At 38.1% G+C, this 27468-nt stretch overlaps 4 protein-coding genes and 1 pseudogene across 13 annotated transcripts; 3 read left to right on the top strand and 2 right to left on the bottom strand.

The window, feature by feature from the left end:
• Positions 1-1243: 1243 nt before the first annotated feature.
• On the bottom strand, positions 1244-5157 carry LOC133743138 (RCC1 domain-containing protein RUG3, mitochondrial). 2 transcript variants are annotated; one of them, XM_062170957.1, is made up of 7 exons: positions 4495-5157; positions 3859-3998; positions 3412-3606; positions 2755-2883; positions 2489-2644; positions 1919-2099; positions 1244-1836 (listed from the first exon to the last, which is right to left on the bottom strand). In XM_062170957.1, the coding sequence occupies exons 1-7, from the start codon at positions 5007-5009 to the stop codon at positions 1806-1808; spliced, it is 1347 nt and encodes a 448-aa protein (XP_062026941.1). In that variant the 5' UTR covers positions 5010-5157; the 3' UTR covers positions 1244-1805. The 2 variants fall into 2 exon arrangements, with proteins under 2 accessions (XP_062026941.1, XP_062026949.1); XM_062170965.1 differs by having other exon boundaries at positions 1247-1824; positions 4495-5155.
• Positions 5158-8991: 3834 nt separating this feature from the next.
• On the top strand, positions 8992-15622 carry LOC133725758 (uncharacterized). 8 transcript variants are annotated; one of them, XM_062153136.1, is made up of 10 exons: positions 8992-9130; positions 9222-9359; positions 9885-9959; positions 10533-10592; positions 13186-13421; positions 13509-13718; positions 13825-13917; positions 14002-14109; positions 14190-14648; positions 15295-15622. In XM_062153136.1, exons 5-10 carry the CDS (start codon positions 13290-13292, stop codon positions 15304-15306), a joined length of 1014 nt encoding a protein of 337 aa, XP_062009120.1. In that variant the 5' UTR covers positions 8992-9130; positions 9222-9359; positions 9885-9959; positions 10533-10592; positions 13186-13289; the 3' UTR covers positions 15307-15622. The 8 variants fall into 8 exon arrangements, with proteins under 8 accessions (XP_062009120.1, XP_062009117.1, XP_062009118.1 ...); XM_062153133.1 differs by having other exon boundaries at positions 13186-13427; positions 15295-15619; XM_062153134.1 differs by having other exon boundaries at positions 10525-10592; positions 13186-13427; positions 15295-15619.
• Positions 15623-17003: 1381 nt separating this feature from the next.
• On the bottom strand, positions 17004-18082 carry LOC133743137 (uncharacterized). The gene is made up of 2 exons (XM_062170942.1): positions 17630-18082; positions 17004-17462 (listed from the first exon to the last, which is right to left on the bottom strand). Exons 1-2 carry the CDS (start codon positions 17889-17891, stop codon positions 17422-17424), a joined length of 303 nt encoding a protein of 100 aa, XP_062026926.1. The 5' UTR covers positions 17892-18082; the 3' UTR covers positions 17004-17421.
• Positions 18083-18454: 372 nt separating this feature from the next.
• LOC133743121 (WAT1-related protein At4g08300-like) lies at positions 18455-20128 on the top strand. Of its 2 annotated transcripts, none has more exons than XM_062170915.1 (3): positions 18455-18970; positions 19134-19581; positions 19672-20128. In XM_062170915.1, exons 2-3 carry the CDS (start codon positions 19270-19272, stop codon positions 19837-19839), a joined length of 480 nt encoding a protein of 159 aa, XP_062026899.1. In that variant the 5' UTR covers positions 18455-18970; positions 19134-19269; the 3' UTR covers positions 19840-20128. The 2 variants fall into 2 exon arrangements, with proteins under 2 accessions (XP_062026899.1, XP_062026890.1); XM_062170906.1 differs by lacking the exon at positions 19672-20128 and having other exon boundaries at positions 18455-18745; positions 19134-19250; positions 19327-19493.
• A 781-nt stretch (positions 20129-20909) lies between these two features.
• On the top strand, positions 20910-24979 carry LOC133743130 (WAT1-related protein At5g07050-like; annotated as a pseudogene).
• The last annotated feature ends 2489 nt before the right edge of the window (positions 24980-27468 follow it).

Here is a 27468-nt window from a genome sequence, read left to right as displayed (position 1 = left end):
TTTTTTATTTTTTCCTTCCTAATAAAATTGTTTGGATTCCATTTCAAAATCATATTGGACAGTATAACCCATGATCTAATGTACTAATTTCGCGTATAATTACCTACTTAGCGATGACACTTCAAAGGTTGAAACCAGCAAGATGCTTAACAGAGTATGTTCATTGAAACCACTTTAAAGCAAGCTTTTAAGCCGGAGATTGCAAGCAGGCCATGAAGTATGCAAAGTGAAACCTTCCAAGAGTATTTGGATTAATTGAACAGTAGCTAAATTGGACGTTAGACTACCGATGAAACTTAAGATTAAGTCAAGGGATTCAAACTCGAAATCACTCGTACTGTCGAAGGAAAATCAACCGATGTACTTCTTATGATGTGACAGACTATAGTGACTAGAGCACTAGAGATGTTCTATGATGATCAAGTAGTAACTTTCCCTTGTGATTTGAAATCATGCAAGGGAAGGGGAAGTATTAATGGGGGCCATGGTTCATAAATGTTTGTCGTGAGAGATGTGAATAAGATGTAGCCGAACTGGGAGAGAGAATAATTGAAGTTTGTCACGCCACCAAACGATCATCACAGACTTACAGGAGGGAGGGGCTGCCGTCACGTGGTCCACAATCACGTTTATATCTCTTCATCTCCTTAACTCTATCCCCAGAACCAAGAAAACCTATTCCACAAGCAATTGATGTTTATAGTTTTATACCCTACTTAGGTCACAGCCTCACAGGTGGGTGAACAACCCCAACGTTCGTATTCTTTGTTTTCTTATCAGATGGTTTAAAACACATGGTAATGGAGAGGTTCCACCAAAAAAGATAGGAATGCAGTTTTTACAGTGAAGAGCGGACCAACATAAGTGTGTGCTGCAGAAACCAGGTTCACAGTCTTAGCGGTGTACCCAAGGACGACAATGATGTGTTTTCTGCCATGGAAGTTACAATACCTGAAGCCTCATCACATCAGCAGATGGTAGCTAAAGAAAGCAAGCTCAGTCCATATCGGTAGGTAAAAGTGAGGGAAAAGAAAAATTTCTCCATAGCTAAAAAAACAGTGAAAATCAGTAAATCACAGCACGAAAATTCTTGGTAGAAGTTCCTATTAAAGCAGCATACCATTGAATCATTGATGCCAACCACAAAAACTCCAAGGAGGAGATAACATAATGGTAAAGATATCATGAGAAATATAGAAGACAATATACTTCAGTCAGAAATACTCTATTGATCTGCACTGCAGCAAGTATAGATTATTCATTATTGATCTCCACTGCAGATTATTCAGTATAGATTATTCATCTGAACAGCCTCAGTGGAAACTTTGAACAAAAATTGTAGTAAAGTTTGGGCAAAAGTCTGAGACTGGTTCAAGTAACTAGGACAACAACGAGGGAAGATCAATAGGGCATTACAGGAATAATACAAAATAGGATATCTACCACCTCTACAATAATTTAACAAAAACAAAAAAAAAAAACAAAAAACAAAAAAAAATTGGAAAACTCTCATGGGTACAATAATTGTGTTCTGTCAAATGTCATCAGATCTTGCAACAGGCTCTGAGGCATAGCATTTGGAGGGGTTTGATTGTGAACAAGTTCTGTAGGGAACATTGATGTGCCAGAGTGAGAAGGCAAAGCAACTTCTTGCAATCAAGTATTCAAAATTTATATCCTGTATACTATTATTTCATGGTCTTGGAATCTCAATTGACTAGCAGTCCTCATCTTTCTCTCATTCTAATCTTGTATCAGTTTAACCTCTCAATCATAGACAAATTCATTTTCTCCTCCATTGCAGCTCACTTGGATGATTCACCCCTGTTATGGGATCTATATACATTAATTTTTATTTTTTTTAAAGAAAAAGAAAAAACAAAATCATCACGGTGCGAATAATCTTTGTGAACCTGACCTTGAAACCAAACACATAGCATGAGATGCACCAACTGCAATTGAAAGAACATTGTGGGGTCCGAATCCATCATCCTCCATAAGAAATTTGACTTCAACAGGGCTTGATTGTATCTCTGGCAGCCCAGGAACTCCTAACTGAGAATCTTTGGTGTATCCCCACATATACAACTTCCCTGTATCTATTACGAAACAAAGAAGACTCAATGAGTCTAAAATCAGAAAAGTATGAAACTATCAAGTTTACTACTTTGAACCAATATCTGCCTAACCATGTTCTGAATTAGCAACTATGCAACTAAGAAATAGCATGTTCACACTCAGACCTCCTTTTCAGTCCAGTCCCTAAACCATCAACAAATACCAAACTAAATAAAAGTGCATGACTAATTACAAATCCCTATTGGATGGTTAATGAAAATACAAATCTACTAATGCCATCTACTGTAGTACTGTATCTCATTGTAAACACTCTGAGGGAATGTAAGATTAAATGCAATACGTCTACCAATTTGAGTGCACTAAAACATCTAATAAATCACAGTCCCAAAGAAGACAGGCATCATCTTACCAGTTATAGCCGCTGAAGATGAACCTCCACAAGCTATATAGATGACACGCTCGTCAGTTAGAGCCTTCACAACTGTAGGTGTTTTTTGATTTTGGACAGAAGAGTTGCCCAACTGACCATGTCCACCATGGCCCCAAGAAAGTACTTTACCTTCATCTGAAATAATAAACATCAAGAAAACAGGACCAAAAATAAGACTTAAACTTTCAAGAAATAGAGACCATAAAATTGTCGCCACTTCAATCACAACACAGCTGTTACTTTACCAGTTAATGCAATAGAATGATATCCACCGCTTGCTACCTGAATGATACGAACGCCTACAAGACTAGGTACAGGTTTTGGTTGCCAGCCACCAACCCTATCACCCCTTCCAAGCTCAAAGTTAGAGTTTGCTGCAAAAACACCAAAAAAATGATATAAATATGGCAGTAGCTTCACAAAAAATGAAGCAGATAAAGATTGAAGTCTCAAAAATGGCAATAACCACGAGAACAAATTAATTAAAGCCCCTTAATGAAAAGCACCAGCGAAACCACCCTTTATAGACTTCCAATGGCTTACATAGGTAAAACATACAAAATCCACGTTTCGATTCCATTATGCTCCTATCGAATTAGTCTGCAAGCCTAAATTCATTTCCACAAACTAATGACTAAAGACTCAAGAATGTTGGAGAAGGTTTGATAACAACACCCCTATTTTGTCCAGTGACTTTATACACTCACCAAGTTACTAGGCCTAGGCATTATGTTCTGAAGTTACAGCATATTATGATTTAGGAAATCCATGATTATAAGGGCATAAGATCCCTCTTTTCAATATTTTCTTTCACTAGGTTCCCCATAAAATAAAATGAATAGACTTGCATGAGAAAGAGGGCATGGGAGCAAACAAAAATACACATAAAAGTAGCACCTTACCTCCCCAATTCCAAAGTTCCCCATTCTCAGTTAGTACCATAGTGAAAAACCCTCCGCAAGAAACAGCAGCCACAGGCATAGGTAATGCTTTCACTTTGGAGGGAATGCTAAGTCCACCACCCTCATTTGGGCCGCGATTAGGACCAAGGCCCAATCTACCATCCCCTTCATCTCGACCCCAAGTATAAAGTTCTCCTACATAGAATAAGTAATAGCCAGTTACATAATGAAAAGTTAATAGACACGTAAATTCTATTAAATCCTCCAAATGGAAACCACTATACATGCACAAAGCCACACAAAAAGAAAGTGAGAAAGTAGAAAAGCATGTTATATGCTACCCCTTCAACCACAAATATTTAAGTTTTTATCCACTGTTCGAGTCCATTAGTATGATACATCCAGCCAGTGCAAAAATTACTCCAACAATAGATAACAATATCAAACCTGATTCTGTGATGGCAGCAGTATGCGTCCCACTAGTTGAAACATGTTGTATTCTCCCACTCCATGAACCTTCAACCAATCTAGGAAACAATTCTCTGGTATAGATAGAATGTCCCAGTGCACCAAAACCACCATAACCCCTGCAAGCTTCATGTTCAATGACAACAATTACGTCATCCAACCAAAAGCATGATTTGATAAAGCACCATGCTCAATGCACTTCAACTTGCAGAAGATATTGGAACAATATAATAATCGAGGTAATGGTGTTAACCAGCGGTCGCATTCATGCCGCTTTGAGAGTCAATAGCAAATTAGCCTCCAACAGATAACATGTACATGTAATCTGATCATTTCCTCGCAAATAGCAAATGACACTTGTTATTTCCTACAGTTTGAGACTAGAAACTAGTATTCTTGACAAGATGCAAACTTTACAAGAATCTGACATCAGAAGTCACTAAAGATTCAAACTTGAGACCTACTCAACCATCTTTTCTGCTATGCAGTCATATTTTCTATAAATGCAAACCATGAAGCCAATGTGATAATGATAAAAGCAACACACTTTTCCACAATCAAGAGAATGCAATTGATGAAATGCTAGAAATGTGAAGTCTTTACTATTGTACTGACCAAGTATAGACGTCGCCGAGAGAGGTGAGGGAAACAGAATGCAACCCACCAAGCGAAACGCACCGTATCGACTCCAAATAGGGATTCAATGTGGGCAGAAACGCAGAGTTTTCATGCCCAAAACCGAGGCGACCCCCATCGCCTTTACCCCAAATCCAAACCTTGCCGTCCACCAATAGCGAAGAGTGAAACAACCCACAAGAAATGCCCACCTCCAAAACGCCATTACCGTCTTTGGGTGTTTGGATTTTGCCTGGAGTAGGTGAGAGGGTGAAGGAGGAGGAGGGGACGGCGAGGTTGGCCACCGGAGATGGGTAGAGCCGGATTTCTTCGATGCCGCCGCCGAGTTGGCCGGAGGCGCCTCGGCCCCATGAGAGGAGTTGGAGGGCTGTGGTGGGTCCCGCGTCGTTTTGGGTGGCGGTGGGGGAATAGAGAGTGGGGATTTTGGTTTTGGTGGAGAAGTGGCGCGTGAGGTGCGTGAGAGAGCGGCGGCGGAGAGTGAGATAGGCGGTCATTGTTGATGGTTTAATCGATCATTGTTGATGGTTTGATCACGAATCGAATAGTTTTGGTTTGGAGAGACTGAGAGAGTGAAAGGAGAGGGCTTTGATTTGGAGGGTTTTAGAAAAGGGTTTAACCATCTGACCAAAAAAATAAAATAAAAAAAGGTTATAAACATGACTGCAAAATAATTGTAGCAAATTACTTCAAGAAAGAGAACAAAGAAAACCCAAAAGACATGAAGGATGTTGAGGACATTGTGTTCTATAGTGGTATGGATTTATTGAATTTTGGTGACTGAGAGTCGTTGGATAAGCTTATTATGTGAGATATATCGTAAACAATGACTAATCTATAATAATACTGTAGAATTTTCCATGAGAGACTAGTTGTTTATATTTTGATTATTTTCACATACTCTCTATAATCTATGTAGCACTGCGGATAGTCAACATTCTTGAGTCGGATGCCTAAAGATTCAATAAGCAAGTGAAGAACTTAGGAGATATATTTTCCATTATAGACATATGATTTGTTATATTTCAGTTGAACAGTTGCACCCAGTGGCGGAACCACGTTGTAGGTTGTTTGGGCTATAGCCCAACCCAAATTTATTATATGTTTTATATAGTATATGTGCTTCCCTCTGCATGGAGCTGTAGTTGGTTTAGTTGGCTAAGTTGTTGTATACTTAACCTTTCTATGACAAGTTTGATCCCCCACAGCAAGTGTTTTCTGCCGCTTTTTCTAGTTTTTTTTTTCTCACCCATATTTTCTTCTCCATTTCTTCTTTGCTTACAAAGTTACAATATTTTCCTCTCTTGTTTCTATTGTTCTTTCCCCTATTTTTTTTTCTCCCTTCCTTCTTCTTAGTTACTATTTTCTTTCATTGTTTTGTAAATTTTCTATAAGTGTTTCTTTATAGAATTTTTGTAAATTCCTTGTTTAATTCTTAGTGTCTTAAAATTTTTAGAAACATTATTGACCAAAAAAAAAAAAATCTTATAAGCAACCTTAGATTAGCCCACCCACTTTTGTATCTTGGTTCCGCCACTGATTGCACCATGAGATTCTAACTATTTTATTTGAATGAGTTTTGTGCCGAATTGCTTTTAATTGGTTAAGAGGCTAACAACAAGAGCAAATTGAAAAGTATATGTATGATTCCTAGTGAAGAAGAAGCTTATACAGTAATTTGGTGTCTTACACACTCTTGAACTATTTTTTTTTAAAAAGGGTTTGGAACCCAGCCTAGCTGGGAGGCTCAGCCCCATGCCCGGTTCCATTTATTAATAGTAAATTAGGCATCGGGGGGGTGGGGACATAAAACCTGAACCCCTAGCCTCAGAATACAAATCACTAATATCCTCATAGAGTACATCATGAATAATAGCAAGAGTCTCCTCTAACCATACATCATCAAGCAAACTCACACTAGCAAGGTGTGCTAATCTATCTGCAACACCATTTACTTCTCTGTAAATGTGTCAAACTTGAATAGATTGGAAAGCGGACATGTAAGCTCTGCAATCATCCAATACCCGACCCACTGAAAGCTGGTATGAAAGCTTAAAGACGAAGAAAGTTGCAGAGAGAATTCGATGAATATGAACCACTAAATTGTCTAACTGAATTAGAAAATGTACAGATAGGGTGTTTATATAGTTAGAGGTAATGGCTTAGATGAGTGACATGTGTCACAAATCAAGGGCACAAGACCTAACTAACTGTGCATGCTTAACAGAAATTAGCAACCTAATTAACTAATTATCTAGCTTAATTGATTACAACAGAAATGACTTTTATAACCCTAACAGCCCTCCTCAGCTTGATGGTGGGAAAGTAACATCAAGCTGCTGCAAAGGTAATTGTGCTGAGGTGAACAAAGGCCTTTAGTAAACAAATCTGCAAGTTGATCTTGGGAGGTGACAAACTGAAGCTTGAGTGATCCTGCCTTGACTTGGTTTCGAGTGAAATGCACATCAACCTCTATATGCTTGAGTTTGGAATGATACACAGGATTAGTGGCAAGAGCAATTGCTGAAATATTGTCACAGTGAAGAGTGGGAACCTCAGTAAGAGTGACATGTAAGTCATTCAAAAGATGAATGAGCCACATGATTTCGGAGGTTGTATCAGCCATTGATCTATACTCTGCCTCTGTTGATGATCTTGAAACAGCAGTCTGCTTTTTGCTACACCAAGAGACAGGTGAATTATATATCAAAATGACAAACCCTGTTGTTGATTTCCTGTCATTTGGGTCCCCAGCCCAATCAGCATCACAGAAAGCTTGAAGTTGTGGTGGCTTAGTGTATTGGCCTCTTTTATACATGATCCCATGATGTATAGTGCTTTTCACATACCTTAATATTCTTCTTGTAGCAATGAGATGTTCATCAGTGGGACAATGCAGAAACTGGCATACAGAGTTGACAGCAAAGGCAATGTCTGGTCTAGTAAAGGTGAGGTATTGCAGACAACCCACTATGCTTCTGAATTGTAATACATCATGAGATTGCAAAGGTGAACCTGCTGTTTTCAGTAATTTGAGGCCAGATTTGCAAGGAGTACAATGAGTGTTGCAATCAGCTAACCCAGACTTATGCATCAAATCTTGTGCATATTTGTGCTGAGAAACAAATAGACCATTCTGCAAATATGTGATCTCTATTCCAAGGAAGTAATGTAGGGGACTCAAGTCTTTCATATCAAACTCTTCTTGTAATGCAAGTTTAACAGCTGAGATAAGGTTTTCACATGTTCCAGTGATAATAATATCATCAACATACAATAGTAAGAATACCTTGGATGCATCTTGTTGCTTGACAAAGAGGCTAGGATCAGCATAAGAAGCAGTGAAGCCAATGGTAGGCAGAAAATTAGTAAACCTTTCATTCCATGCTCTAGGTGCCTGTTTCAATCCATATAAGGACTTATTAAGTTTGCACACATGTTTTGGTACAGTTGGATCAACAAAACCACCAGGTTGAGTCATATAGACTTCTTCATTTAGGAGGCCATGTAAAAAGGCATTCTTGACATCCATCTGATGTAATTTCCATCCATGATGAGCAGCTAGGCAAAGCATTAACCTCACAGTAGTGTGTCTGACCACAGGTGAAAATGTTTCATCATAATCCACTCCATATTCTTGACTGAATCCCCTAGCAACAAGTCTGGCTTTATGTCGAGCTATAGAGCCATCAGCATTTCTTTTTACTTTAAACAACCATTTGCAGGAAACTAAATTTTTATCTGATGGCAAAGGCACAAGAGTCCAAGTTTGCTGAGCAATCAAAGCATTGTACTCCTCCTTCATGGCTTGTTTCCATGCAGGAATTGCAAGTGCAGCCTTATAGTTAGGTGGTTCAGTGGCACTGGGATCCAGGCTGATATGATGAAGCAAAGAAGAGAAGCATTTCTTCTTTGTAATACCACGTTTGGATCTGGTCAGCATATTATGATCATTTAGGATAGGAGAAGAAATCCCTGCAACAGGATGTAAAATATTGGCTTCAGAGATCTGATTTGATGGTGCAGATACAGTCTTGCTATCAAGAACAATGGAAATAACACCAGCACCAGGTTGAGAAGATAAAGTGAGTTCCCCATTAGAGTCATCGAACTGAATTCTTGTGTCAGAGGTAGGAGCAAACATGGGACTTGATGGACTAGTTGTGATATCATCAGTTAAGGGAGTAACACTACAACAAATTTGGGCAATAGTGACCAAATCCTAGTGACCAACTTGTAATTGGTCATTAATATAATAGAATTAGTGATCAACATTAGTCACTGGTCACTAAAACAGTTGGCGCAAAAATTTTCAGATTCCCGCCTAATCATTTGACTATTAGTGACCAAATGTATAATTAATAGTGACCAAGCTAAGTCTGGCCACTACATGATTGATTACATTTGAACAAATACGCTGTCGTTTTAGGGTTAGTGACCAATTATTTTATCTTTTTTTTTTCCAATGAATTTCAAGCGGCGAACTTTTACTCTTTTAGAGTAGGTTTGATATATAACTCGCATACCTCGAGGTGAACGAATCGAAAGCTGGACTCCATCGCCTTCTTCCCTCAGCAACGACTGCGACTGCGACTCCGTCAGATTGAATCTTCGCAAGGTTTTAGTCTGTCGTTTGTTTCGCTCATCGCTAATTTCTTCATCTTATGATCTATGAGTTTTCATTCTCTTTTTAATTTCTGGAATTTCAGGAAGCTTAGTGTACGAATCTGAGGACAATTCGAGAACCGGAGAATCACATTCAGCGGTTGCAGATTTTGATAATCTGAGAGCTTTGGTCACTAGCAATGGATTCGAAGCTTTGGCACCGAATTTTGATTGCAATTCAGGTACGATTCCATGTAAAATTGTAATCCGAAGCTTTCTTGGGCCTGTTCTGTTGCTCAGAAAACGATACAGAATTAAATGAACTTGAAATTTGAACTGCTGGTTGTTTATTTTGCTCTCAATGAACTTGAAGATTTTGTTTTCCGTAGAGATGAGCCAAAAGTGTAATTCCTCTTTGGCAAAATTGGTTATAACTATTCGACAAAATGTACAGGGATTCCATTTTTGTAGCTGTTGTTTGGTTTTTCTTTGTAGCTCCAAACTTGCATCTGCATAAATTAAAGAACACTTTTGCGTGTGGTGATTATGGAATTGTTATCTTTCTGGCTGCATTTCGATTAGTTTTATCATCTGCATTCCAAACACGAAACTAACTCATAATAGTAGACTAAAATGATCATATGAGTTCTGGATTTATGAACTTCTTGCAATGAAGCAGAGATCTGTAAGTTAGCCAAAAGTGTATCTCATAGTTAAAGTATTATCACTATTTCCTTATCTTGTTTTGTTGAACCCTGTGGATGTAGTGAACTTCGTCGGTCATCTTGTTCTTCCCCCAAGTCCGACTCCGTCGATCTTCTCCTCCAACGAATTACTTGATTGTAAGTATCTCTTTCATGATTGAGAGGCTTGTTGAACTGATTCCACTTCATGATTGAGCTACTTGGCTTTAGGTTTTGTTTATTTGGCAATCAAATTGATTTTGGGGTCTGAATAGAGAGGTTTCATGAAAAGTTTTGGTACTAGAATTAATTTTAGGGTTTTTAGTGTTTCGGTTTTGATTTTTCTGAAGTGGTTTGAAGATGCTATGTACCTCTTTGGTGTAGGATCAGGACCCCTCCCTGCAAAAAATAAGATTGTAAAACTTTGTAAGAAGCTTACCTTTCGTGAGTTCTTGAGAATTTTTTGGATAGGATTTTGATAACAGCGATGATTGATAAGCTATTGCTAACTTGCTATATGATTTTGATAATTTAGTATATGCACTGCGATAACAGAATAGCTTGATAAGTTGTTTCAATATGCCATCCCTTTTTTTAATTTTTTAATTTGAACTCGTTTTGTTCCAGAGTATATTCAAAGGCATTTAACATTTGTATGTTCAATTATTACTGGTCATAGCCTTCATAATATCTTTTGACTTTCAGTTGCTGATTAGTTTATTAGTTGTGCAGCTTGCAACGATTGAAAAGGTGCCAGAATTTCTCAATATTCTGCTTGCAAAAGAAAAGAAGGTATGACTTATTTCATTATTGCTTTTACAAATTTTCATTGTTATGAAACATATTTATGGTCTATCTTATATTTAAATATAATAAAACATAGCCTAGTAATTGTTGGCTAGTAAAGTAATATGGTCCTTATTTGAATAGTTTTCTATTGATCTTTAGTTTTACAGCTTAGTTTTTTGTCTCTTTTCTGATATTTGCTAGAGTAAGTCTCTATCATTGATGGATAGGAGTTGGATTCAGTTACGCACTAGGGGAAAGCGAGAATATATCAATGGGGTGAAACAATTCATGAATTTTGCAATTGCCCACAAGAAGCCAGGGTCTGAATTAATTCCTTGTCCATGCATGGATTGCAATAATTTTCGTAAATATAGCCCAGACCAAGTTGAGGATCATTTATATGCAAATGGCATGGCTATGTATTATACTAAGTGGACAGATCATGGAGAAGAAGACAATGATTTTGAACCAGAAGATGATATCATGGAATTTGAAAATGAAGAGGATGTTGATGATGTAGTTGAGATGTTAAATGAGTTCCAAGCTCATGATGATAGTGATTCTCAAGAACATGTCCCTATCATGGAAGAAAGTAAGTTTAGACGATTGAAGAGCGATGCTGAGCAAGAGTTGTATCCAGGTTGTCAAAAATTCTCTAAATTGTCCTTCATTGTGAAGTTGCTTCATTTGAAGATAATGTTTCGTGGCAGCAACAAGTTCTTTACAGCATTGCTTGAGTTAGTCAAGGAGGCATTACCTGATGGAAACACATGTCCCAGATCTTATTATGAATCAAAAAAGGTTATTCGTGACTTGGGTCTCAGTTATGACAAGATTCATGCATGTAAAAACGATTGTGTACTCTTTTGGGAGAAGTATGAAGATAAATTAGAGTGTCCAGTATGTAATGAGCCTAGGTACTCTTCTGATAATGGCAAGAAGAAGGTTCCCCAGAAAATCTTGAGATACTTTCCCTTAACTCCAAGGCTGCAAAGATTATTTATATCGAAGAAAACAGCTGTAGATATGAGATGGCACAAGGATAAAAGGCCAAATGATGAGTATATGAGGCATCCTGCTGATTCTCAAGCATGGAAGGATTTTGATCTAAAGCATGAGTCATTTTCCATGGATTCTCGCAATGTTCAACTTGGATTATCAACTGATGGTTTTAATCCATTTGGTAATTTGAGTACCTCATATAGCATGTGGCCGGTATTTCTTGTTCCATACAATCTCCCGCCGTGGAAATGTATGAAAGATCCATACTTTATGATGTCATTGCTTATTCCTGGACCAAGAGCTCCTGGAAATGACATTGACGTGTTTCTACAACCTTTAATTAAAGAGTTAAAGGAACTATGGGAGATTGGGGTTGCTACATATGATGCTGAATCTGGACACAATTTCTGCTTACAAGCTGCATTACTATGGACAATAAACGACTTCCCTGCCTATGCGAATTTGTCTGGATGGAGTACCAAAGGAAAACTGGCGTGCCCTACATGCAATGAGCAGACACCTCATCAGTGGTTAAATAATTGGCAGAAAACTGTCTATTATGATCATCGTCGTTTTCTGCCACGAGGCCATAGTTTGAGAAAAAATTTGGAGTTCAACGGTAAAGTTGAGAAGAGAATGAAACCTGCCTTATTATCAGGGGATGATGTGGTTTGCCAATTGACTCATGTTTCACAACCATGTTTTGGAAAGGGGAAGAAGAGAAAGAGGTCAGCTGATTATTTAAATTGGAAAAAACAAAGTATTTTCTTTGATTTACCCTATTGGCATACACTCAAGTTACGCCACAATCTTGATGTAATGCATATAGAAAAAAATATATGCGACAATCTTTTGGCAACATTGATGGACACTGAAGGCAAGACAAAGGATTCATATAAGACTCGTCTTGATATGGAAGAGATGGGCATCAAGTCTGATTTACACCCCAAATCTATTGATGGTGTAATTAAGTTTATATCAGCATATTATACTTTCAGTACCAAATGCGATCATCTACTCAAGAGCTTTTAAAGCTTGTTAAGTCAGCGAGCAAGCCTACAACAACAGCACAAGCAACAACATCCTCATTGCACTCATCAGTAGAGCAGATTCTCACTTCCAATCGTACTCAACCTGCAAAACATCTCTCTCAACCTCCAAAACATCTCTCTCAACCTCCAATTCAATCGTCACCACTTAAGCGAATGCTACGATCATCTTCTGTTTAGGAAGGGTCAACTTCTATTCAACAAGAATCTGCTTCAACTATAAATGTCACAGAGCCTTCTCAAGTTCGTTCTTCACCATTTGTGGATGAGGTCACTAACACTAGTGGTAAGCTGATTGTGTATATCACATTATTTTGCATGCTGATTTGTTATGATGTTGGTATTGTGATGTGTTATTACTTCTCTATAGCAGAGTTCATTTGTTACCGGATGGTACCAGATTACAAAACTTTCTGGTTGTATTTTCACCACCCCATGTGATTCATGTTTATTATTTGCAAGTCTTGTGATTCATGAAATTTTTGACTATTTCCTTCTATGACAATTATTATCATTTCATATAATCATTTTGATAACTCATGTAGGTGGTGCAATTAGCAAGAAAGTGCGTGGTGAGACTCGATGTCTTGAGCTATCCAAGAGGAAGCGCGATGGTGTCCAATTTAATATTGATATTCCAAAGCATACCATGAGAGCTGTAGGAACAAACTGCCAATTTTACATTACTGGTATGGGATGCTTCGTTCGAAAAAATGTTCCATTACAAATTAAGAAGTGGTCTGACATCTCAAGAGATGATGTTGCTTTGCTAATTCGCAATGTCCGTGTAAGTTAACATGAGTTTGACAAATTTCTTGTAATTATATCTTTAAAATTTGTCTTTGATAATCTGGTAATGTGATATTAGGAGAAATTCAATTTGAGCCATGAATCTCATGTGGATGAGGCAATTGAGAAACACATGATCAGATATTTTACCACATGGCGCTATAATTTGCATAAGAAGTTTCAGAAATATGAATCAGTAGAGGAAGCAATGGAGAATCGACCTGAAGATGTTGAAGAGGATGATTGGAACTACTTAATTGCAAATCTGTGGCAAGATCAAAAGTGGCTGGTTAGAATTCTTTCAATTTTTAATTTTTCAAGAGAATTAACAAATTTCTTTTTCATCTACAGTACTTGCTATGAATTCTGGAATTTTTGATTTGATCTTTACACAGAAAACAAGCGAAAAAAACAAGACAAACAGGGACAAGTTAGAGATAACACATTGTGCAGGGACAAAGGCATTTAGTCGTCTTAGAACTGAAAATGTAAGCTTCAATTTCTGTTTTGTGTCAAAGCATAATTAATTATGGAAGTTGTATATGACATAGATGTTTTTGGTTGTGCAATAGCGAAATCCTGAAACTGGAGAGGAAATTGGTCGTATTGACCTTTTCAAGCTCACACGATACAGTGAAAAGAAATCTGCATGGGTTGGTGATACAGCAAAGAATGCTTTTGTGAGTTGTCATACTTTTTATTTTAATTATTGCATCATACAGTATTCATTAAATGACTTAATGTTTCCACTCTTTTATAGGAAGAGATGAAAAATCTACAAAACGAGCCACAAATGAATGAAAAATCTGGTGAAATAATGTCTGAAGATGAGATCTATGATGAAGTGCTTTCCAAAATTGTTGGTCCACCACGATCAAGCTATATACGTGGCTTAGGAGCAGGCCCAAAGCCTAAAAGGTCTAAATTTTCTGCAAATGATGCTCAAGTGAGGGAGGCGAATCAAAGGGCAGATGAAGCGGAAAGAAGAGCAATTCAGCTTGCAGATGAATTGATGGCTGTAAAGTCTACTGCAGCTCAGCAAAATGAGGAGTTAGAGATGGTCAAAGCTGGTGCAGCTCAACAAAATGAAGAGTTAGAGGCAGTGAAAGTTAGTGCTGCTCAACAAAATGAAGAGTTGGAGGCATTAAAGGCAAGACAAAATCAGACTGACACACTTTTACTCAAATTGATGGCGCAGTTGTCCTCCCAAAAAATGAAGGTATGCATACATATTCACTTGTGCTATTGCAACTGCATAATATCATAGAAACATAATTTGTCAAACTGCTCTCATGGTTTTCTGGGCAGTAGTACTGATTTGTCCCCACAAAACCTTCTCTCACTTTACCTGCAGCTTGATTTTGATTCCCACAGAAAGCTGATAAAGAAGGAAGTTAAAAAGAAAAAGAGAGTTCGTGTCTTTCACTCACTCACAAAAATATTCCAGCTCTTTTGAGTATTCTATAACAGCTCCTTAAAACCCAGACCCAGCTCAGCTTAGAGTCCTTAGACCAAAAGCACCAAACCCCTTGTTTCATTTTTTCAAAGGCTGAGTTTTTGTTTTGGGTTTTGTCTGGTGGTGTTGAACTTTGACTGTGAACAGTGGGGTTTTGTTTGTTTTAGGTTTCTGGGTTTTTTTGGGTAGCTTTGGTTATGATATTATCTTGTTTATTAAGCTTCCATCAATATCTCAGTTCCATTGCCTACATGTTGTTGCAAAATCAAGATTGATAGGTTTTAGCGAAGTTGTTACATAGAAGATTTGTTTCTGGATATGACTGAAGATATTTTGCCATTGCTACCTTCAGATTGTGTTTTGCCCATGTGCTCTTGTTAATTAATCTAGACATACACAATATGTACAGGTGCAGCATTGAAAAAATTGGCAGATGAAAAGGGCATCAAGCAACATACATATCATTGAAGGCTTTTGAACTTCTAGGAAGACTTGTATGTACTTCCTTTTATTTTGAAATGGCTATCAAGGATGGATATTGACATTTGTATATTTTGGATTTAGAAAGTTAGTATTTCAAGATGGATGTTGATGTTTATTATTGGATTGATATAATCAACCCTTGTTAACCATCAGTTTTACAGTACATTTTCATATGGTGGTTTTGGGATATTGAAGGCTACTATTGAGTCGTTTATTGCATAAAGAATTGATCATTGTTCACATATTTGATTTGTAGTGACATTGAATGACCAGATTTGTTATAGTTAATAATGCCAATAGAACAACCAAGAATAATGTTACCAAATTACAAGTGACCTAGAAATATGGTCACTAGAACCATGCGAGGGCATGGCTTTAAATGAGCTGATTTTGTTATTTAGTGACTATTGGTAATACAATTTAGTGATGAATATGTAGGTCACTAAAGCTATTATTATTTGTGACCATAACATCGTGGTCACTAAAGACATGTTGAATTAGTGACCATGAAATTGTGGTCACTAAAGAAATTTTGATTTAATGACCATAAAATCTTGGTCACTAAGACATTTTGAATTAGTGACCAACATTGTAAGTTGGTCACTGAATAGAATCAGTGAGGGACTTACAGTGACCACCTAGTGACCACCCGAATTTGGTCACTAACCACGTTTAGTGACCAAATTTCCTAGTTTTAGTGATCACTGTCATGGCCACTAATGCCCAGATTTGTTGTAGTGTAATAACAATGATGGGATCATTGTCAACATAATGGCACTCAGTAGTTACAGCATCAGGTTCAGAGTGACAATGTTCAAGAGTATCATCACATGATGTAACTGAAGGGTCATGATGAGTTGATTCTAGAGAGCCTGTAGTTGAGGTAGGTTCAGATAGCATGATTGGAGTCTGAATGGGATGTGAGCTTTGAGTGATGGACTTTGAGCTGTGAACAACTGAGCAATCTGAGCTTTGAGAACTTGAACTTGTAGATGAGTCTTTCTGTAATGGACTTGAACTAGTCATAACTGGAGACTGCTTCTTACATATAGCATAGGGAAAAGAAGTCTCATCAAAGAATACATGTCTAGAAACAATATACTTCCTGGTGGTTGGACTATAGCAAATGAAACCCTTGTAGCCTGCTGCAAATCCAACAAACACACATTTCATAGTTTTTGGTTGAAGCTTATTGGTCCTGTATGCTGACATAAGAGGGAAGCAAGAACAACCAAACACTCGGAGCATATCAATCTGAGGTATGATGTGATACAATTTCTCAAATGGAGAACCCATGTTTAGAACAGGAGTAGGCATTCTATTAATGAGATATGTAGCTGTAGCACAAGCATGGTACCAGAATTGATTAGGAAGAGAAGCATTCTGCATAAGTGTGACAGCAGTTTCCCTGATATGTCGATTCTTTCTTTCTGAAATGCCATTCTGCTCAGGAGTGTATGGACATGATACTTGATGAAGTATGCCATTTTGAGACAAAAACTCTTTGAACTTGGCATTAATATACTCACCCCCACCATCAGTTCTAAGTGTTTTTATTGTAGAAGAGAATTGAGTAGAAATAAGAGCACACAGTGACTTGAAGTAACTGAACACTTCATTTTTATTTTTCATGGGATACATCCAGGTGAACCTTGTACAGTCATCAATGAACAAGACAAAATACCTATATCCATCTAAGGATAGATGAGGAGCTAGTCCCCATACATCAGAGTGCACAAGATCAAAAGGAGAACTACTTCTAGTTTGTGAAGAAGGAAAGGGCAGTTTGTGAAATTTTCCTAGCAAGCAAGGTTCACAGATGAAACTCTCACTGTCTTTGTTTTGAGCTATCTTGGATTTCTCTAGCATGATCTTGACCACTTCATTAGATGGATGTCCAAATCTTTGATGCCAGAGTGAGGATTTCACCAGTTGACCAAAGCAGGCAGAAATAGAAGGAGAGATGTCTGAGCTGTTGACTTGAGGTGTTGAAGGTGTAGCAACACACTTATTGAAGAGAGGCAAATCAAATGGGATTGGATAAAGACCATGCTTACTCAGTCCCTGATAGAGAATTTTGCCCTGTACCTTGTCCTGTATGACACACATAAACTCATCAAACCAGACTACACAATTGTTTTGCTTGCACAATTGATAAATTGAAAGTAAATGGGCTGCAAGTTCAGGTATGAGGAGTATATTTTCTAGTTTAAGCAACCCCAACATAGTATCACCAGTGTGAGTAATTCGCAATTGTTTACCATCACCAATTTGCACAGAATCAGTGTTGAGGTAGGGAGTGGCATTGGTGAGAACATGAGGATTGTTGGTCATGTGATTGGTGGCACCTGTGTCAGCTAACCAGAATTGAGGTGCAAGAGAGGAGGCAGCCACCACAGACAAATCCTCCTCCTCATTCTTCAGGGCAGTAATTAAAATGATAGAGTCGCTCTCAATGTCTACGTCCGACCAACCTTGGTAAATACCAAGTAACAGACCCGCTCTACATGCTTCAACTTCCATATTAAATGTTGAGTGAGCATGTACAATGGGCCTTGCTATAGCTGCGACTCCCACACCTACATCGTTTCTAGCCACTACCCCAATACCACCACTACCATCCACCCCACAAAAATGCCCATCAATATTGATTTTGAGGCGACCTCGCGGTGGACACTTCCACTACCATTCTCTTGAACTATTTCAGTATTGTGGAAAATGGAGATAACCTGCTTGTTTATTCTTCTATGGAGAAAGGAGACTTTGGAGTTTGTAATAGCTCACCAGTTTTCGATCACTAGGAGCACTTACTTGTACTTTGGATGTGGCAATACTGTTATGCTACACCTTGAAAACAACCAAGTGGGTATTTATGGTAGACACACGATTCATATGACAATAACTGAGGCCATTATTGGCAAAAGAAAGCAGTTCTTGAGGTGACTACAACATAGTCCTAGTCACCCCGCATTTGCCTAGTTTTAAATGAAGTGGAATCAGAGTAAGATGTGAGATAATAGGAGCGAGAGAAAGAGAACTAAATATATGCACTAGTTATATCATTTGCATCCCAAACTACCCCCAAGTCGATATAAAATGAAAGGAAGTGAGGTTGGAAACAGTTGGAAACAATATGCAAAAAGTAATGCAGATGGAAGAGCAAGAAGAGAGAGTGAAATTAAAGAAGCAGTAGGAGGGATACAGTTATTGAAGAGTCGAAACCCTACATCCTCTATATTTTCTAATGTATGCTTTGCAGGGTACACTATTGTCTCCAAAGTCGCTCTAGACAAGGGCATGAACCGTTATGTGTTTGTGGTTTATGGACATGCTTTTGGAACTCTAGCAACTGCTCTTTTTGCATTTCTCTTTGAGAGGTTTATCTTTTTCGTTCTTCTTGGAATTCTTGGTCGTTAAGATCGAGTCTAATAAAGTCCCAAACAGTGTAGAAATTCATGATTTCATGCTGACATCTTCATCATAAGTAACAACTCTGAGAAAAACTTATTAATTAAGTTTGCCTGTGCTTCTCATGGCAGGAAAAATGAGAGCAAAATCAATATTCAGATCTTGTGAAATGTCTTTTTCTTAGGTCTGCTGGAGTGAGTAGACGAAACCCTTCATGAGTCATGCGGTCATGCCACACTCATTAAGTTTTGGAAAAAAAAAAAAAAAAAAAAACATATATATATATATATATATATATATATATATATATATATATATATATAATTTGAATTAACTCTATGAATTTGTGAATTTCAGAGGAGTGTTAGGAAGAACACTGTACTACATGGGATTGGAATACACTTCACCAACTTTTGCATCTGCCATGGGCAACATGATTCCATCGATTACCTTCATCTTAGCTGTTTTGTGCAAGTAATAGTATACTTCTAGTATGTGGTCAACGAAACAATCAAATAAACATGGTCCATGTAACTTAAACTCTTTGCAGTATGATGTGTTCAGGATGGAACAGTTTGATATTTCCAAGCCTGGCACCCAAGCCAAGATTGGGGGAACTCTTGCAGACTTTGCTGGTGCCACAGTCATGACCCTCTACAAGGGCGTTGCTGTAATTACAATGCACACCAAAAGCTCCCATCAAACTGCAGCTACCTCAAAATCATCTACAGTCGCAGAATGGATAAAGGGCTCCCTTGTCCTTATTGTTTCATTTAGTTCATTAGCAGCATTCTATATCTTACAGGTACTGCTTTGCTCACAAACAATACTATATCATATATGAACAACTTTTTCTAAGAATAACAGTTACTTACAAATGCTCCTATGCATGCAGACATCAACAATTAAAATGTATCCAGCACCAATCACTCTTACATCATTGACCTGCTTATCTGGGACACTGCTCTCAACAGTCATGGCAGCAATTCTAGATCACAAAGCATCTTCTTGGAAGTTATCACGGAACACACTTCTTGCTCCTATGTCTAGTGTAAGAACTTGATCACACGTCTTCAACCGTCTAAGGCCTATGATGTTTGTTTATGAAAAGTAATTTGATGAGGTCTCAAACAAGCTTCTCGTAATTAGTTCTCAAAGTTTTCTAGTGCTAGCTATACGAAGTGGCAGATTTTAAAAGTCCAAGGCTGATTATTTTTTATTCACAAAGGTGCATAACAATTCTTTTACTGCACTTTTGATTTATGTTGATGATATTTTACAGTTTCTACTCATAGTCATAGGAAATGACCCGAAGGATCGAAATTCAAGCTCTCAAATCATTTCGCAATAAACATTTTCGTACGCGTATTAAATATCTTCGTGATCTATAATATTTTATGGGAATAGAAGTTTCAAGGTCCAAGAAAGGCATTTTGTTTCTCAATGAAAGTATGCCATGAATATTCTTAAAGACGCAGTTTTTACAGTTCCACGGCCAGAAAAGCTTCCTTTTATATAGAACAAGATTTGAAACTTACACCTACAAATGGAGAGGTACTGAATGATCCTACAAGATATACAAGACTCGTTGGTAGGCTCATTTATCTCACATTTACAAAACATGACATTGTTTATTCTATTCATACTCTGAGTCAGTTCATGCATCAGCCAAGAAAACCTCATTTAGAAGAAGCTTTGCGGGTCCTATGCTTCATCAAGGGAACACCAAGTCAGGGTCTTTTATTTTTTGCTGATAATAGTAATCTTACATTCAGAACTTATTGTGACTCAGGTTGAATTGGCAAGTTGTCCAACTACCAGAAAATCTCCCTCAAGTTATTGTGTATTTTTGGGAAATTCTTTGATTTCTTGGAAGTCTAAGAAACAACCCAATGTTGCATAGAAAAAGTCGAATACCATGCCATGGTAGTTACTTGCCAAGAATTGACAAGGTTCGTCACATTTTGAAGGATTTAAAGATGGCCACACAAGACCTGCAAAGTTTATTTGTACCAATCAAGCCGCTCTTCATAGCAACAAATCAGGTGTTTCACGAGCGAACAAAACATATCAACATTGATGGTCTTGTTGTTCGTGAAACATTACAAGCTGGCTTAATTTCTACATCTTATGTATCTTCACGGTTGCAATAGGCAGACATCTTTACGAAGGGTTTGGAAAAGGAAAGTTTTGTCTCATTGAGCTACAAGCTGGGACTTCAACCTACTTAGCTAGTTAGCTCACTAGTATTCGATCACTAGGAGCACACACTTACTGATCGATACTCAGGATGTGGGAATAATGTTATTGTACACTTTAAAAAACCAACTGAGTGGGTATTTAATTATGGTAGACACGATTTATAATAATTGAGAGGCCATTATTGTCAAAAGAAAGCGGTTGAGGTGACTAACATAGAGTCGTAGTAAACCAGCACTTGCCTTCTTTCAAATGAAGTGGAATCAGAGTAAGATGTGAGATATAAGAGCTAGAGAAAAAGAACTATATATAATGCACTAGTTAGATCATTTGCATCCCAAACTACCCCAAGTCGATATAAAAAGAAAGGAAGTGAGGTTGGAAACAATATGCAAAATGTCATGCAGATGGAAGAGCAAGAAGAGAGAGTTAAAGGAAGCCGTAAGAGGGATAGAGTAATCGAAGAATCGAAACCCTACATCCTCTGTATATTTTCTAATGTATGTTTTGCCGGGTACAATATTGTCTCCAAAGTCGCTCTACACAAAGGCATGAGCCGATATGTGCTTGTAGTTTATGGATATGCGTTTGGAACTCTAGCAACTGCTCTTTTTGCATTTCTCTTTGAGAGGTTTATCTTTTTCATTCTTCTTGGAATTCTTGGTCGTTAAGATTGAGTCTAAAGTCCCAAACAGTGTAGAAATTCATGATTTCATGCTGAAATCTTCATCATAAGTAACAACTCTGAGAAAAACTTATTAGTTTGCTTGTGCTTCTCTTGGCAGGAAAAATGAGAGCAAAATCAATGTTCAGATCTTGCGAAATCTCTTTTTCTTAGGTCTGCTGGGGTGAGTAGAGGAAACCATTCATGAGTCGGGCCACACACATAAAGTTTTGAAAAATGCAAAAAAAAAAAAAAAAATGCAGATTTTAATTAACTTCATAAGCTTGTGAATTACAGAGGAGCGTTAGGAAGTACACTGTACTACATGGGATTGGAATACACTTCACCAGCTTTTACATCTGCAATGGCCAACATGACTCCATCGATTACCTTCATCTTAGCTGTTTTGTGCAAGTAATATATAGTATACTTCTAGTCTGTGGTACGGTCAACGAAACAATCAAATAAACATGGTCCATGTAACTTAAACTCTTTGCATTATGATGTGTTCAGGATGGAACAGTTTGATATTTCCAAGCCTGGTAGCCAAGCCAAGATTGGAGGAACTCTTGCTGCCTTTGCTGGTGCAACACTCATGACCCTCTACAAGGGCGTTGCTGTAATTACAATGCACACCAAAAGCTCCCATCAAACTGCAGGTACCTCAAAATCATTTACAGACGCAGAATGGTTGAAGGGCTCCCTTGTCCTTATTGTTTCATATAGTTCATTTGCAGCATCCTATATCTTACAGGTACTGCTTTGATCACAAACAATACTATATCATATATGAACAACTTTTTCTAAGAATAACAGTTACTTACAAATGCTCCTATGCGTGCAGACATCAACAATTAAAATGTATCCAGCACCAATCACTCTTACATCATTGACCTGCTTATCTGGGACACTGCTCTCAACAATCATGGCAGCAATTCTAGATCACAAAGCATCTTCTTGGAAGTTATCATGGAACACATTTCTTGCTCCTATGTATTGTGTAAGAACTCGATCACACGTCTTCAACTGTCTAAGGCCTATGATGTTTGTATATGAAAAGTAATTTGATGAGGTGAAATATTTACAGGGAACTGTGATTTATGGAATCACATTTTATGTTCAGACCTTAGTAGTAATAACAAAAGGCCCAGTTTTCACGACAGCTTTTAGACCACTAGCTACCATTGTTGTAGCTATAATGGGACTACTCATTTTAGGAGAATAAATATATATTTGGGAAGGTATGATTGTTGGCTTGATTGGATTGCAGAATGAATAAGGTATTATTCAATTACTTTACCTTACGAATTTTAAATGTTTTCAGTGTTTTGGGAGCTTTCTTGATAGTTCTTGGTCTGTATGCAACTCTTTGGGGAAAGAAAAAAGAGAAGGAGAAGAAGTCAATGGATCATGGTATATCTCAGCAAGCTATTGACATCAATTTAGAAAAGTAAAGAAGAAAATGAATCTCACTATTGAAGTTGTAACCTAGCAAAAAAAGCACATAGGCTCAGCGTGAATAAAATAAAACTCATAATAGGCTTGGCCTAATTACGAGACAAAATCCCAGAAATAAAAAAAAAGAAAACTCTAAAAATCCTAGCAGCCTCCATGTCATCTTCGTCAGCTGCAAAGAACTTCTGCCAGAATATTCATGTCATCGCTTGACGTGAATCCGCTGCCGAAGCACCAAATCGTATCACTTTCTCCACCAGTTGAGACGCACGCAAGACTCAAGAATGCCCAAAGTAACTGAGTAAGTGATGATTGAGTTTCATACTTGATTTGGGCATGTATTTTCTTGGTCAAAAAAGAATGGGAATGTACGTATGTTTAGCCATGTATCTGTATCAGTCCTATGTGTAGATGTTTTCTTATGTATGCTTTTTCCAACTCTAGCAACTGCCCTTGTTGCATGCAGTTCACTCTGAGGTTATCATCTTTGTTCTTCTTGTACCTCCTGGTCCCTATTCCCTAATGTTGAGTCTAAACATATATTCTATAACTAACGACTTAGGGAAACTGTTATTTTTCTCATTCTCAAAAAAAAAAAAAAAAAGGGCATTTTTTCCCTATTCTCATACACAAGGGCATAAAAAGAAAAAATGTCTTCTTTTCTTTTGTTAGCCTTGAAGAGGGAGATTGAATTTCCCCACACATACACAAGGGCATTTTTTCATCACTGAATTACACACAGAGACGGAGACTGGATAAAGGCTCCCTTGTTCATTCAGTTCATTATCAGGATTCTACATCTTACAGGTGCTTGACAAACAATGCTATCATTATCAGCATACAGTACTGTATCATATAGGATTGGAGGAACAACTTTAGCATAATAATTACTTACAAATACACATATATTTTGCCTGCACTAGAACTAGCTTTTCTAAACTCCATGAACTCCTTTGCTTTTGATTCAAAGCTCGGGAACTTTTTGCTGTAGGCAACCGCACCATTATATGGTATACTCTCCAAGGGCGCAGAACGGAAAGATATTCGTATATATATGTTGCATAGTACTGTTGGCGTGAGTCATACTTACCTTATTTATGTAGATATTCTGTAATATTATGTAATTTGTAATATTCTGTAATATATGTAGTATTATTAGATTTACTACTTGCCTTAGGAGTAGTACTTGTCTTATTAGGCACAATTGTAATTTGTATATAATTCCTTCTTGTAAGGTGAATGATATATCAAAAAGTAATTCAGCCAAAATTGTCTCTTGTTTCTTGTTATATTTTGACTTGGTATCAGAGCAGAGATCCGATCCTGGACTCTGTCTCATTGTCCTTTGATCCTTGACTCTTGTTCTTTGTGCTTGGATTTGTTCGTTGTCCTTTGATCCTTTCATCACCGTTGCCTTCTTATATTTCCAAGTACTTTGTTGTTTTTCCTTCCGCTGCATATTCACCATGGTGAAAGCTCCTTCTTCCCCCGTGTTCTCCTCAAGTCTGACTTGTAACTACTGCAAGAATCCAGGCCACATCAAAGCAAACTGTTACATGTTGGTTGGTTTTCCAGCAGGCTACTTTGATAGGCCACGACCTCAGGACAACAAACCTAAGGGAAAGGCTGCTGGTCGTCTTGTTCAAGACCAAGATTACTATGCGGTGACAAAATCAGATCACACCAACTTTGCTGGTAAGGATACCGCATCCGTAAGTTGCGGTGGTAATGGTAAGATTGGAGTTGCTTTAAAAATTTCTGGCTTTACTGGTGGCAATACTTGGATAATTGATTCTGGAGCATCTGACCATATGACCTATGATCGTAGTTTCTTTCTTTTTCTCAATCCACCCTCTATTTCCTCTGTTGTCAATGCCAATGGTGATTCTTTTCCTGATTTAGGAATAGGGTCTGTTCGTCTCACCCCTTCTTTGACACTACATGATGTTCTTTATGTCCCTGATCTCTCTCATCATCTTATATATGTGCCTCAGCTTAATACTCAATCTCGGTGTTCTGTAACATTTTTTCATTTGTATGTGATTTTTCAGGACCTCCTCACCAGGGAAATAATCGGCAGGGGTTATCTGAGGGGTCGACTATTCCATCTGGATTGCATGTTTGCCTGAATGAAGCCGGAGAAGGCAGTCCAAGCAGCTTTGATTTCGTCTGGGGTTACTAATCAAGTTGAAGAATTATGGCTATGGCATCGGAGATTGGGACATCCTTCCTTTAGTGTCATGAAGAAATCTATGTCATCCTTGTTTCTGGGCATTGATGAGTCTAATTAGTTGCATTGTGAGTCATGTGTCTTAGCTAAAAGTCATCGTACTAGTTATCCTTTGAGTACTACTAGGAGTTCTTTTCCTTTTGAGCTTATTCATTCTGATGTCTGGGGACCTTCCTGTGAGTCAACCTTGTCTGGCAAACATTGGTTTGTTTTGTTTATTGATGATTATACCCGTCTTACTTGGGTCGCTTTGTTGAAACACAAATATGAAGTCTTCTCTGCTTTCCAAGAATTTTTTGCTCTTGTTCAAAATCAATTTGGAGCCAATATTAAAGTCTTTCGTTTTGATAATGGGGGGAGGGGGGGGGGGGGGGGGGGGAGTTTGTCAATTCTCAGTTTCACCAATTCTTTCATTCTCATGGGATTATTCATCAAACTACTTGCCCTCAAACCCCTGAACAAAATGGGGTGTCAGAAAGAAAGAATCGTCATGTTCTTGACATAGCTCGGTCTCTTCTATTTAGTGCTCATATGCCTAAGTATCTTTGGGGAGATGCAATTCTTACTGCTTGTCATCTCATCAATAGGCTACATTCCTCTGTTCTCAATGGTCAAACCCCCTATGCTGCCCTTTCAAATCATGTGTCTGTCCTTCGTTTTCTAATCTCCCTACTCGTGTCTTTGGGTGTGTTGTGTTCGTCCATGTTCCTAAGAATCAACGGTCCAAACTCGATGCCAGGGAATATTTAAAGTGTGTATTTGTGGGCTATGGTGTTCATCAGAAGGGCTACAAGTGTTTTCATCCTCCTACACAGAAAGTTTTTGTTACCATGGATGTCACCTTTTATGAGGATGCATGTTATTTTTCTTCCATCAATCCTTCACTTCAGGGGGAGAAACACACTTTTTTGGAAGAGAAGTCTTGTGGGATTAAAATTCAGCCAATTGAAGCCAATGACACTCCTGCAGAAACAGAAAAGGCAATTACTGAATCGTCTACCCTTCATCATGCAACTGCCGAACAGAGCGTTGCAAGTTCCGAACCAAAAAATACAATTGTCGAATCGTCTACCCTTCAAGAAGAAGCTCCTAATCACTCAGTCTCTCCCTCTCCATCAGTGGTCTCCCCTATTCAATCTTCATCTGAGAATGCCAGCGAACACGACGTCCAAAATTTAGCAGTTCAAGAAGGTCAAGCTCCTCCACCCCTCTTAGATACAGATAACTCTTGTCAACCAATCCCTGAGGAGCGTCCCAATCTTGAGGTTAGTGGTGTTTCTTCTAACTCTGATAATTGTGATAGTGTGTATGTTTTGCCTCCTAGGTCCACCCGTGGTAAACCACCTCGTCAATATGAGCCAAGTTTAGATGTTAAGTCTAAGTATGCCATAGCTAACTTTGTATCCACCCACCGGTTATCCAAATCCCATGCTTCTTTTGTGAATCAAATATCCTCTGTATGTGTTCCCAGTAAAGTGCAGGATGCTCTCAAGGATCCCAAATGGTCTCAAGCGATGAATGAAGAGATGGAGGCATTGGAGAAGAATAATACTTGGGAGTTGGTGCCACCTCCACAAGGAAAGAGAGTTGTTGGATGTAGATGGGTGTTTACTATCAAACACAAAACAGATGGTTCAGTGAACAGGTATAAGGCAAGACTTGTTGCAAAGGGATATACTCAAACATATGGCGTGGATTATGAGGAGACCTTTGCTCCAGTAGCAAAGATTAATACTGTTCGAGTGTTGATGTCTCTAGCAGCTAATCTAGATTGGCCTTTGCAACAGTTTGATGTAAAGAATGTCTTTCTTCATGGAGAGCTATCTGAAGAAGTCTATATGGATCTACCACCAGGATATGAGGCAAGCACAAGAGGTAGATTTGTGTGTAAGTTAAATAAGTCCTTGTATGGATTCAAACAATCACCACGAGCTTGGTTTGGAAGATTCTCTCAAGCTATGCGTCGGTTTGGGTACAAGCAGAGCAACTCTGACCATACATTGTTTCTGAAACGCAGTGAAGGTAAATTAACTGCCTTGATTATTTATGTTGATGATATGATAATTACTGGTGATAATTTAGAGGAGGTTGAAAGATTAAAAGATCTGCTTGCATCAGAGTTTGAGATGAAAGATCTTGGTTCT

This window comes from Rosa rugosa, chromosome 1, assembly GCF_958449725.1.
Source record: "Rosa rugosa chromosome 1, drRosRugo1.1, whole genome shotgun sequence".
Lineage (NCBI taxonomy): Eukaryota > Viridiplantae > Streptophyta > Magnoliopsida > Rosales > Rosaceae > Rosa > Rosa rugosa.
Note: the sequence above shows the minus strand (reverse complement) of the source record. Positions and strands in the feature narration are given on the sequence as shown.